This window comes from Argentina silus (genome assembly GCF_951799395.1).
Source record: "Argentina silus genome assembly, chromosome: 12".
NCBI classification, from domain to species: domain Eukaryota; kingdom Metazoa; phylum Chordata; class Actinopteri; order Argentiniformes; family Argentinidae; genus Argentina; species Argentina silus.
In genome coordinates, this window is record NC_139666.1 from 2,002,284 (window position 1) to 2,015,525 (window position 13,242).

At 43.9% G+C, this 13,242-nt stretch overlaps 1 protein-coding gene across 1 annotated transcript in view; it reads left to right on the forward strand.

The window, feature by feature from the left end:
* Window positions 1-13,242, forward strand: part of thsd7ba (thrombospondin, type I, domain containing 7Ba) — a gene marked incomplete at its 5' end in the record, with an annotated part of 95,600 nt that overhangs the window by 38,378 nt on the left and 43,980 nt on the right. Inside the window, 3 exons of the mRNA XM_083682035.1 lie at window positions 7,484-7,537; window positions 7,631-7,822; window positions 10,728-10,959. Of these exons, the coding sequence (XP_083538161.1) occupies window positions 7,484-7,537; window positions 7,631-7,822; window positions 10,728-10,959 (478 nt within the window). The remainder of the gene's footprint in view (window positions 1-7,483; window positions 7,538-7,630; window positions 7,823-10,727; window positions 10,960-13,242) is intronic.

A 13,242-nucleotide genomic window follows, 5' to 3' on the forward strand; every position in this document is an offset into this window, starting at 1 on the left:
GTTTAAAGTGTCTATGCTTATGAGGCTCAAAAACACATCATTTTGACTATTTAGGTGTAGAAATACTGTGTAGGGTTTCCATTTTCACCTGTACTGAAGAACCTTTACAAGTCGTATGTATTATGTAACAACATCATATTACTATGCTGTTACATGAGTAATAACTAAAGCTTTAGGTATCAGAGACGTGTTACTGGTTTTTTTTCCTATTTACAATGTATTTCTTCAGCGAGAGAGTGTTCCAGAGTGTTCCTTTCCAGCCCTGTATCTTATCCTCTGTTCCTCTGTTGGGCCTGACGGATTAATTTAACACACCTTACCGAGTGCAATTCAAAGGGCCAAGCCGTTTAAAGCAACACCCAGTCTGTCAGAGCACATGAGCCAAAGCATTCAGTTCTCCCCCTTTAGCAGTGGTGTGAATGCATAAGATTGACTGACAGTCCACTATCCAGGACATTTGGACGAAGAAAGGCAGACACGGTTTTTCAGCTCCTCGGGATACTGAAAGGCGATCTAAACTTGAAAAAAGCGAAAGTTAAAACTTGAACGTTAGAGTTTTTTCTATTTACGAATGGTTATCTAGCGGGGGCCTCCACTTGTCTCACTGTGACAAGAGCAGCTAACTCCCAACCCACTATCTATGCACACTTCCACTGAGGAAATGCCATTCAGGAATGCGTTCCCGAGGACACACACGGGTGAGCAGCCTGTTTAGACTGACCAGAGACCTGGATCCAGGTGAGGGGTGTGAACAGTGGTACCATGTTCCACTAGGGCGGTTTCTCAAAGTACGAGACAGGAAGCCCTCAGAGGAGTTATATCCTGTCAACACTGCTGTCCATTCAACAGTATCAGGAGACTAGTTCCTGGTTCCCGCTGCCCATGTGAAAGCCCAATGTCGTAACGAGGAGTGGCAGCTTCCATCTACTAATGTGAGTGCTATTCCAGATTTCAAGGGGCTCGGAGAACCTCAGAGGTGTGTAATTCGCCCGTCAGTTTGGTTCTAAATTGAACATTGGTTATGCGTTTGGATTCCGTTCGGTCTTTGGACGTGAGCGACTCTCCGTTCCGTTTCATGCCTGAGAAGCAGGAAGAAAAAGGACACTGGCGCCAGGGAGAGGATTTCTTTATTGCACCCTCCGGTCTGTTCTGCTGTGCTGAGCCACAGACAGGTACTCCCCTAAGTTGGTCCTAGTTTCCAAGTTTTTGATGAGGTCTGTTGGGTTTTGATTGGGTAGTAACTGCTTCATTTATGTAACCTATTGACACCGTTGGCTAGAGGGCAATTCACATTGCACTTGTGAGGAGCACATTGAGAGGGCGGAACGGCATTTCCCTGCTGTATTCAGGATTATTCCTGAGTCGACGGCGGCTTCAACACTCGGCTACCTTCGGGCTAATTCAGTCATTTCTGGCACCTTGGGATTTATCAATCTCAGGATCTTGCTGTAATTATTGTCTAATGTCAAAACGAGGACCTCTGGCACTGATGGATAGAGGGCTGGAGAAGCAATGGACTGATATGTGCTGGGAAATCAATTTCCACATGTGATAAATGAAGCCCGTGTGCCTCTCCTTCACTTCTTTATTTATTCTCTGGGCTCCTCTTGTCTCTGATTGAACCTTTCATCACCCTAATGGCATTTCCCTGGCTGTGTGGTGTGGATAGATTCCTTCCCAAGGTTACCTTACACATAAAACACAATCAACAATTGCGTACGTTTTTTTTTTTTTCTTTCTTTCTTTTTTTGGGTAGCCTCTCGTCATCGGTCTCAGACGAATTGGAGTCGTGGCTTCATCACTGGTATCTCCTCCGACTCACTCCAGGCCTTTTGTCGTCTTTGCCATTAAAATGCTAATACCATTGGTGAAGTACCTAAAGTGAGATGACAGGGTGGCGTGTAGATCAATTGGAGCTACAGTACAATCCATTTGTCAGATTACGAACCACAGCTGAGTGAGGACGCGTCGCCGTTATTCTTATTGAAATATGAAGGGATTTGTCTCAACTCTGTATATTTCTTATCAGTCCAGTTGGCAGAGATTTCTTCACTTTATTCAGCCTGTGCCTCAGTAATATAAGGTTTTACGTCAGATGTATGACTATCTTTGTCTTCACTCTGTGCATTTGGCACATATCAGGAAATGCAGCTGTAACTTCCATTCCCACTTTCTATTTCGGTAAGAGCCAATGAAAGTAACTATATTCTGGTTTCCCTGCAGCACACAGTTGGTGATTATCTCTGTGTGAGCGCTGATGTGTGTCATTGCCACGTTTCCTTGGTACAGTATGGATGCTCAAATGTCAGTGAATATCATAAACTATAAGTCATTTACATTATCAGGTGGAGATGGAAATGATGAACGGCGTGGATGCAATTTTACAGCAGGTTACCAAAAACTGTGTGCTTCAAAGATGGAAATGGAAAATGTTATAGCACTCCAACATAAAACCGCCTCATCTCGGGAGTATGGTATGTAGTGATTATAAGCTTTCACATGACGGCAAGCGCTTCAGATTTACTCATCTCTGAGCGGCCAGCTCCTGTATGATAATAATACTAGTGGGGAAGTTTAAATGGTGCGTGGGTGTGGAGGCACACATCAAGTTGGAATGGCAAGCAGTGGCTTCGCCGCGACAGAAGCAGATATTAATAATGCAGGAGGACCCCAGGGCGGCGATCTATTTACAGAGTTCCCCCTCGCTTAGGAGCCGGTTCCCCCGCGCTCATACTCTACTGCTTCTCCACCAATTATCAACTCTCATTCTGAATATGAATATATTCGCATGTATCCCCCCCTAACTTTGTTTATTTCTATTTTTTTTCTAGGACTCTGTAGGTATTTCTGCCCCAAGGCATTTTTGTTGGGGGGGAATGCATCTGGAGTTGTTGAACCACTGGTACATTGTGCCGTGTTATCTTGTGGCGTACTCACCCACACACTATTTCCCGCTGTAGTAGTCGCGCAGTTTGATCATTAATTATTCATTATGAATCTGATGTTTATAGTGGCAACCATCACCAAGAGGAGAACTAAATAAAATAAAGAATACATAGAGGCCTAGCTTTGTCTCAGAGTTCGACATTGTAAAGTAACATTACATACTTTAGATGACTTTACCATCCATAAGGGCCTTCATTTCTTGTTATATTGAAAATGAGAACTAGACCATCTCTGCTGTATGCCTGCCTACAACATTGATCAATAAACATGTAACTGAACAGACACTGATACAGTACAGTTATAATTCATAAGTTGCTCCAGGTCTGTTTGTTCTAGAGCATTAATATATGATGGGAATAATGCTTAAGCATGCTTCTGCACAAGCCCACAGCTCTAGACCTGTTGGTTGCTATGGTAAAGGTAGAGGTACATGGTAATACATGTTTGTGTTAATTACTTACTCAATTCAACTTGTTTACATAGTGTTTAACCCTATCTTAACCCTAACGCTAACTTCAGTTTGATTGGACATGATTACAAAGTTTTGCAAGTGACTTTATAGCTTTGAGTGTTGATACAGCTTTGGAAATACTCCACTGTCTGTTTTCCTAGTGACTGTATGATTTGTCAAAGTTCCAGTTATCAGTGTGTCCAGTTAATGGAGTTGACAGTAATCTGCTAAATGACCTTTCTGTCTGGGGACTGTAACAGGGCTGTCGATATCCGCTCTGAGGAGGACTAATTTTGATCAATTCTATAAACCGTCCCTCCGTAACAGTTGATAACTCCATAACCCCATCCCAGTTCTATGGCCTAAACGTTGTGTATTTACAACACAAAGAATTGTAAAAGAAACAAAGAAACGTTTATACGTCTATAAAATCAACTTGAGCTTTCTATTAATGCTATGAATGTGGACATGACACGGTATTGGCCAATATTCAGTTTATTCCCTATTTTTCACCAAAGGATTAATGTACTGTAGGCGTTAATAATGTTCTGTAATGTACGGAGATGGAGTAGACGGCTATAACAGTGTATATGTTAATCACCCTAGAAGTGAACAGGACAAGGATTATGGGTATATTAGAATGGCCTTGATTCAAGGGTTTAATTCGCATAATACCTAATCCCCTTGTGAACTCAATTTGTGCATTTACCTTCACTTGGAGTAGATAACTACTGTCCATCAGGTTGTGTTCATATTAGAGCTTAAGAAGGCATTGTGTCATGAGAGTCAGTGACCTACAGTACCAGTCAAAAGGTTGGACACACCTTCTCATTCAATGGTTTTTCTTTATTTTGATTATTTTCTACATTGTAGATTAATATTGAAGACATCAAAACTATGAAGGTAAACAAAAAAGTGTTAAACAAACCAGAATATGTTTTATATTTTAGATTCTTCAAAGCAGCCACCTTTTGCTTTGATGACAGCTTTGCACACTCTTGGCAAGGTGTGTCCAAACTTTTGACTGGTACTGTATATAAAGCTAAATATTAACGCATTTTCTAACCTCAAAGTATCTGAATCAGTGTTCATAGTTTTAAAGTTCCTCGCTCACTTTATTCGGGAGTATAGTGTCGGCCTGTTCCCCCCCTGCACAGTGTTTTGCATGTAATAGGTGGTTGTAGTGGATGAAGGCTCTACCGCAGAGGAGGAAAGTCAATCGTACAGATGTATCTTTATGATTTGCAATTCTTATTTCCAACTAAAGGCGTATAGCTACTGCATCTCATTGTCCATTTTTCGGCTTTTAGAACAAAAAAATCTAATTTTTTACCATGTTAACTTTTCACTTACAGTAATAGGGATGGTGAAGATATTCCGTGTGTGAGTTTCTCTTTGTATATGGGTTGAAGAGGTTAAATTTCATAGTCTACAATATTCCATTTTATAGCATTCTCAGTAGTCACACAATATGCACATTTCAAACTTTTACAATTACTACTTTTGGACAGTTAGAGGACAAATCTGCATTGTGCAGCGAGAACGAAATCCCACGGTGTTTAATACATGACTTGCGGGTCATAACCATTATATGAAGTACCCATTTCAACTGTTACCCATCTTACTCAAGTGGGCGAATTGGCAGCAAGTGCAATCATACAAATTGTTCTCTACACTGAGTCGAATCATTTTGGCCCTGCTTTGTTTAAACCAGCTAAGTTGAGCAGAGGCTTCTGTCTAGCGAATGTGCCCTTTACAGTAAGTGTTCTGTGTAGCCAGGGTAAGATTACTGGTCATTTTCTCTGGGTTTTGAAAAAACGGTTCGCATGGAGTTCCCTGCAGTGTAAATGCTATATCATTGTTTTCCCATCCCGACAGCTTAGTGTTTGTATTTGGAGAGGATAAAGTACCTCTTCTCACAAATGAGCTGCTGTCAAAGCCGGAGTGAGGATGAATGAAGGAAGGAAGATTTGAGTGTTGTTCTCCATTTGTTAATGGATTGCACTGGAGGGCTTTCCACCTCATGGTGTATTCCACTTGCAGTACCTCCAAACCCACGAGAGTGGGACACGTGGTGGCTTGTGGCACTGTCCTACCCCTCCGATTTCACCAACAGCTCTTCCCTCTCCGCTCTGCTTTGAAAAGCTGGAAACGCTGCAACTTTCATCTTTCTAGGTGGAAGGTTCTTGATCCCCCTGAGGGAACTCCCTCACAACCACGGCTCATCGGCTGAGGCGTGACATCCCTTGCATTCTGTGAGGGGGGGGGGGGGGGGAGAGATAAAGTGATAACCAATCTGCCCCGGGGTTGTTGTTGTTAAACCACACGTGTGAGAAGGAACGGCAACAGAGTTCAACAGGAGTGATGATAGCACCTTGTGAGAGAAACACAAGTCTCCGAGTCGGCATTGCTTGTGGCAATGTCTTAATGTCTTGTCTTGGTGACTTCTTGTTGTGAGAGTTGATCTGGCACATTAGAAAGGGGTGAGACACTCAGAAGGGTGTGTGTGTGTGTGTGTGTGTGTGACTGGACATAGCTCAGAAGGGTGAGACACTCAGAAGGGTGTGCCCTCCGTGATGCTCTTGACTGGATATAGCTGCAGAATATAGATACAGAAGGTTCGATGTACTCCTGTAACACTTACAGTAAACTCACTCAGGGTCATAACCATGTGACCAGGGTCATAACCATGTGGTTTTTTAATTTATTTATTTGCCAATCAATCATCAATCAATCAATAAATCAATCAATGACTGTTTGGAATGTGGTATTTCTACACCCTCGCTCCAGGTGTGCCAAACATGGGTCAGCCATGTTCGGCGCCCCTGGAGCAGTTAGGGGTTAAGTGCCTTGCTCAAGGGCACAACGGCAGTGGTAGGCACCTTAGATATGATGCCAGCAACCCTCCAGTCACCAGCTCGCATCCGGCTCCCCCCTGGGGTGGTGATTGCTGGCCACCCTTACACAATCACCCCCCAAAATGCTAACCACAGAGTCACTACCGATCTTCCGCCGTAGATTGAAGACCCATCTCTTCAGGCTACATCTTAACTGTCCCTCCTAAAGACTCTTCATCCCCACTACCCCCTTGTACGAGTTTCTCTGCTGTAAATAAATTAAGAAAGAAAAAAAGCATTGTGACTGGCAATAGCCCCTGGTCCTAGGATAGATTACTTTTTCTTATGATGACTGATGGATAGATGATTCACTTACTTAGACAAATGTATTTGTTGTAAGTCGCTTTGGATAAAGGCGTCTGCTCAATCCCATACATGTAAATGTAGAGTCAAACAGATAGATACTTCTACTGCAGAGAAGATGCATGTTGGTATTAACACTGCTAAAAGCGAAATAAACTTTTATAAATGCAGTGGCACTTTACATTAAGTTCCTCTTACGCTGTATAGTAATGCTGTAATTACTACATGTCAAAATGATTTTCTTTCAAGCAAAGAAGTGTAATCCTATCAAATGACGTTGTCAACTTTGTAATCAACCAAAATACCAAATAGTTAACTTTGTTAGCAGTAAGTTTGACTAACTTTTATTTAATTGATTACTGAGAGAGATGAGCTTTTAAACTAACTTAGAATATCAATAGAAAATCTATAATGTTTATTAGATCAATTGAAATTCAAATTGTATTTGACAGAGGGGTTTTTTGACTGTCTGAATAAGTTCACCACTGAATCTCTCTCACTAAGGGGTGAGAAGCATTGCCCTCTTCTGATGATCAAAGTGGTAATAAAATACACATTTCCCCAAATATGAGACCGTCTGAAATGAGGATTTCCACTCTTAATAATTTAGTTTGAACTGGCTTTATTGTCCAAACAGTTTCACTTGATTTAAACAGATGAGTTTGGGATTAACTGGAAGATACGCAAAAAACCTCCCTTTCATTTTGTCTCTTGCAGTGCATCGTGCTGAGTTGACGTGAGATTTCTTGTATGACACCGATTGACCAGTGAACAAAGCTCGCACGCCACACTGCTGTCCCAACCACAATGACATCACAACCCACTACAAAGCAGTTCTCTGCAAACTCAAGTGATAGTTGACTCTGTGTCCGTGATCTTTTTTTAGCTGTGTTTAATGAACGGAGGGCCCTACGGTCAGAGGAGCATGTCAGGCGACGCGGTGCTCTGATAACTGTTCAGTCAGGCATTGTATCCTAAACGCCCCCAAAGAACCGGGTCACCCTGACACCCTGTCTCTTGTCTTGTCCTCCAGGCCAGGAGGTGCCCAGTGCCCAGTGTGTGGATGACCTTCCTCCCACCTCGGTGGCCTGTGAGGTGGCCTGTCCTGGAGATTGTGTGGTCGGCTCCTGGTCGGACTGGAGCTCCTGCTCCCACTCCTGCTCCATGAAGAACTCTGAGGGCAGGCAGAGTCGCACCCGCACCGTCCTGGCTCTCCCTGGAGAAGGTAACTATGTCTCTCCTGCTCGTGAACATGGAATCATTACAAACATTAAAACTTGACAGGTTATGTCTATATTTAAGATGTCCATTTCTCATCTGAGATGATGGACTTTCAAGATGGTGGGTACAGTAAGAAGCCAAACATGTTGATGATGTCTTTGTCTAGGCGAGATAAACAGTAGTTTCCTTAGATAGCATTTTGTTGCCTCATCCTCTCCTCAGACCGCGAAGCCTTGTCTCCCATCGACAGCCAATTAATCCTTGTAACCGAATACAATTCTAGAACTCCAGTTGATGAACATTATCTCCCAAGTTTAAATCCGGGTCTGAAAATGTTGGATTTTTAGACCGTACGTGCTGGTAAACTGTTATCTCTTTGCTAGCAGAGTGTGTGGGTGTGTGTGTGGGTGTGTGTGTGTGTGCGTGTGTGCGTGTGACCGCCTGTGTGTGTGAATGTACCAGGTGGGATAGGTGGACTCTCAGTGACAGGAATCGTGCGTGCCTTGTTTTAAGACACGTAGGAGTTGTGTAATTAAGGCAGAAGTACTCCTGTGCCAAGGGAAAGGGCACTTGCCCCTCATGCAAAGACTCTCCATTCCTCCGTCTCAACAGCACGTCCCTGTCGCCATGTTGTCAAAGTCATCAAGCCTAATTGGCAAGACTCTCTCCTCACCTCGCCACTAACAGCTGATGTGAGCTTTCTGGCGCATAATGGCTGCCGTGGCAACAGCCAAGTGGGTGCTACACATTGGTAAGGTGAGTTCTCCCCCTTACAATGCAAAGCGCTTCGGGTGTCACGAAACCTGCCCTGGAGTCTGCTATCCACCAATAGAAGCCCTGAAGGCAAACGCGATGCCTGGAATCAATTGAGAGCTCTGCTATGGATGCTCTCCTAATTAAAATGGTGTGATGGAACACACCTGACAAGGTGAAACACCTACATTTACATTTACATTTATGGCATTTAGCAGACGCCTTTAATCAAAGTGACTTACAACAAATACAATACATTTGTTTAAGTAAGTGAATCATCTATCCAACAGTCATAAGACAAAGTAATCAATGCTCGGACCAAGGGCCATTGGCAGTCATAATGCCAGAAGGCATTTTTTTAATTTTATTTTTTTAATTATTTATTAACAGGAGAGAACTTGTACAGGGGGGTAGCAGGGGAGAAGAGGTCTCGGGGTTGGGGTTAGGGTTAGTACAGGGGGGGTAGTGGGGGTGAAGAGGTCTCTAGGGTTAGGGTTAGTACAGGGGGGAAGTGGGGGTGAAGAGGTCTTTAGGAAGGACTGTTAAGATGTAGCCTGAAGAGATGGGTTTTCAATCTACGGTAGTGACTCTGCAGTCCTGACAGTGGTGGGAAGCTCGTTCCACCAGCGGGGCGCCAGGACAGTGAAAAGCCGAGTGGCGCGGCCGCTGCATCCACGTAGAGGCGGCGGTGCCGGGCAGGCAGCCGAGGTGGAGGAGCGGAGTGATCGTGCCGGGGATTAGGGTTAGGGTTAGTTCAGGGGGGGTTTGGGGGCTGACCATTGCTTGCAAGTAGGGAGGGGCTGTTCCCTTTGCCGCCCGGTAGGCGAGCACCAGGGTCTTGAATCTGATGCGAGCTGCTACTGGTAGCCAGTGGAGGGTGCGGAGGAGGGGCGTGACATGGGAGAATTTGGGGAGGTTGAACACCAGACACGCGGCAGCGTTCTGGATGACCTGCAGAATTCTGATGGTGGAGGCGGGGAGACCGGCCAAGAGTGCGTTGCAGTAGTCAAGGCGAGAGATTACAAGTGTTTGGACCAAAAGTTGTGCTGCTTCTCTGGTGAGGAATGGACGTATCCTTCTGATGTTGTAGAGGAAGAATCTACAGGAGCGTGCTGTCGCTGTGATGTTCACCACACAGGATAAGTGGTTGTCAAGGATCACCCCAAGGTTCTTGGCTGTATGGGAGGAGGTCACAGTACAGTTCTATACTGTGATGAGAAGTCTTGGAGAGGGCAGGCTTTCCATGGGAGGAAGAGCAGCTCGGTCTTGTCAAGGTTGAGCTTGAGGTGGTTGGCTGACATCCAAGCAGAAATGTCTGCAAGACATGCCGAGACACGTGTTGCCACTGTGTCGAATGCACCTGTCAAGCCAATTGTCCCATCACTTTTGGGTAACCCCAAATAGGGGGACTAAGCATTCTATTCTATTCTATTCTATTCTATTCTATTCTGTTCTGTTCTGTTCTTATTGTACGTCAAATACAAGCTGAGAATCTTTACTTCAACCTCATTGGAATTTCAAATGCAAACTTTTGGAGTGTGGAGCCGAAAGAATAAAAATGCTTGACAATGCTTTCCTATTGCTTACGCAGGGCACTGTAAATGCAATCAATTATTAAGGGTCTAAGCCTGTAGGGCACAGAACCCTATTATTATTATTATTATTATTATTATTATTATTGTAATTATTATTGCCATTATTATTATTATTATTATTCTAATGTATGTGACTCATATCTCCACAGAGCTGCAGAGTGGTATTAACAACAGTGGCTTATTCAGCCAACCTGTCTTCTCGTATATTATCCCGCAGTCTGAAACATCGTCTGAGTCACGGCGTCGCCGGCTAAACACAGCGTCACTATTAAAGTCACTGCCTCAAGGGCACGGCAGGTTGGAATGACAGCTTTAATCACATATCACAGAGAAAAAAGCCGCTGAGGATAATTCAGAGCTTTATACTGTATCGTTGTCGTCGTCCCCTTCGGCCCAACACCGTTTTTTTTTTTACGCTGGGTGTGGGTATCGGGTACCTCGAGTTGCCACTTGGGAAATTGAATTAGCCTAGATAAAAAATAAATCACAGAAAGTACCTTTGAAGTGTCTGACTGTGGAGACCTTTAATGATGTCACTCTTTGATGTGTTTTAATCTCCAGGAGGGAAAGACTGTCCGGCGGCCATTGCCTTGGAGGCCTGGAGGGCGTGCAATGACCACCCGTGTATCGTGTTCCACTGGGAGGCTTCGCCTTGGGAGCCGTGCGTCGAAGACTCGTCCGTGAATTTAAACGGCACCAGCTCCTGGAACGGGACCCCCACCTGCGCCGTCGGAGTCCAGAGCCGCAAAGTCAACTGTATGAAGATTAACGTTGGACAGGTCATACCGAAAAGGTACCTGTATGACACGTCACAGATGGCAGTGGAATAGTGATTTAGTACGCGTACACTGTACACGGCAGTCAGTAATGTAATCTTGACGGATTTTAGGAATACATATTCAGTGAATAGATAGTTGGCATCATCACTGGGTACTTGTACTGTCTCGTGCGGTATCTCAATACCCGACTACGGTTTGGTAGAAGGATTGTACAGTGAATTCTAGCGGGCAACGGGGTTCATTGGCCTATCATATTTCCTTGACATTCTATCATTTCAGAAGAGCACTCTATCTGCTTTCAAGAAACCTCATACGCTTTTACTCACAGGCAGTCCGCACTGCGAGCCTGTGATCCATAACCCCGTCCCTGGAGAGCTGCAGTACAGTAAAGCACAGAATAGAGCAGTCTGTTTTTGTTGTTGGTGCTGTTTTTTTTTTGTTGTAAACCTGAGGTCCATTTTCATTAGATTCCAACCATTATCTACTCCTCTTTCTTGCAATACAATAATGGAGTCTCAGCTTGAGGTGCTCTGTTCTCTTAATGGCGTAATAAGGATATATTGTGTCATACGTCAGGATGTCGTATATATAAATAATTGAACCAGTTTGTCTTGCTCTTGGTATATATATATATATATATATATATATATATATATATATATATATACAGTACCAGTCAAAAGTTTGGACACACCTTCTCATTCAATGGTTTTTCTTTATTTTTATTATTTTCTGCACATCCATGATGCGAATCTCCCGTTCCACCACATCCCAAAGGTGCTCTATTGGATTGAGATCTGGTGACCGTGGAGGCCATTGGAGTACAGTGAACTCATTGTCATGTTTAAGAAACCAGTTTGAGATGATGTGAGCTTTGTGACATGGCACGTTATCCTGCTGGAAGTAGCCATCAGAAGATGGGTACACTGTGGTCATAAAGGGATGGACATGGTCAGCAACAATACACGGGTAGGCTGTGGCGTTTAAACGATGCTCAATTGGTACTAAGGGGCCCAAAGTGTGCCAAGAAAATATCCCCCACACCATTAGATATTTGCGTTAACGAGCAGTTGAACAGGTATACCTAATAAAGTGGCCGGTGAGTATGTATATATATATGTATATATATTATTGACATGGCCACAAAGTGGTTTATGGATGGGCATATTTCATGTGCTTGTTGTTTGAAGTCAGTGTTTCCCTAGGCCTGTCCTCTTCTAATGGGGCGGTTTTAATAAAACCCACCATGTCTAGTCCACCAGTGGAACTCCTGTGACCTAGTTAAATTGGCTGCCCAGCGTGCCTGTGGGAAAAGTGCATTCGTGTGATGAGCCAGCTCACCAAACAGACCTCGGCATGTTTCCACTCTCATAGCCTCGGGGTTGTTCAACACCGCAGCCTCCCGTAGGACTTCTACATCACACAGAAGGGCGTCCAGGGCATGCGCTCAGCTCCCTCTTCACAGGCCTCCGTCAAAGTGGGCGTTGACAGATGGCGTATGGTGCTATAGAATGTGGAAATAAGACACTGAAAGAATAGGTCAGACATAAGACATACATTTATTCCCAATGGTGACTTCTAACAGTCATGGACGTGACTCAACACAAGTGGTCACATGACAAACTAACACAAGTTGACATTTACGTTATATCATATCTGACTCCAAAAGATATTTCATGGTTAATAATGATTGATAATGCTTTGCTCATCCCCGTGTGACAGACAATCGATCATATCGGATCCTAGATTACATTAAGAACACCCAAAATGCTATTTTTACCACGGCCTCAAGGTAAGATGAGCTCACGCTCAGGCCACTATCTGAGGCTGATGAGTCACTCTACGTGTCGTTAACTATGCATGTGAACATCAGACATTAAGTGGGAGAACCTGGTCACGATTATGTCGTGCTGTATTAACAGAACCTTTAACTAGCGCACAACATCACATTAATGCACATAGGAAGAATGAGAATTGAGCATCAACAAATTAACCAATTTAACGGTTTCAAAGCAGCATATGACTAAGTTTTAACCATGCGTTAATGTGCGTCAAGGACACAGGAGAATGGTGCCTGTGACGGGCCTACCCCAAAACTCCAAGAATATCTGGCTGTCCCTCTCCTTAAATATCATTCCCATCAAAGGACAAGATGTGAGATACATTACAATCGCAAAGGAATGGCGAGGGTGCGACTTCTTCAGACACATTACAATCACAAAGGAATTGACAAATGGTGAGGGTGCGACTTCTTCAGGATGTCTGCCAGGCTCATTCAACTATAAATAGTTAGTTAT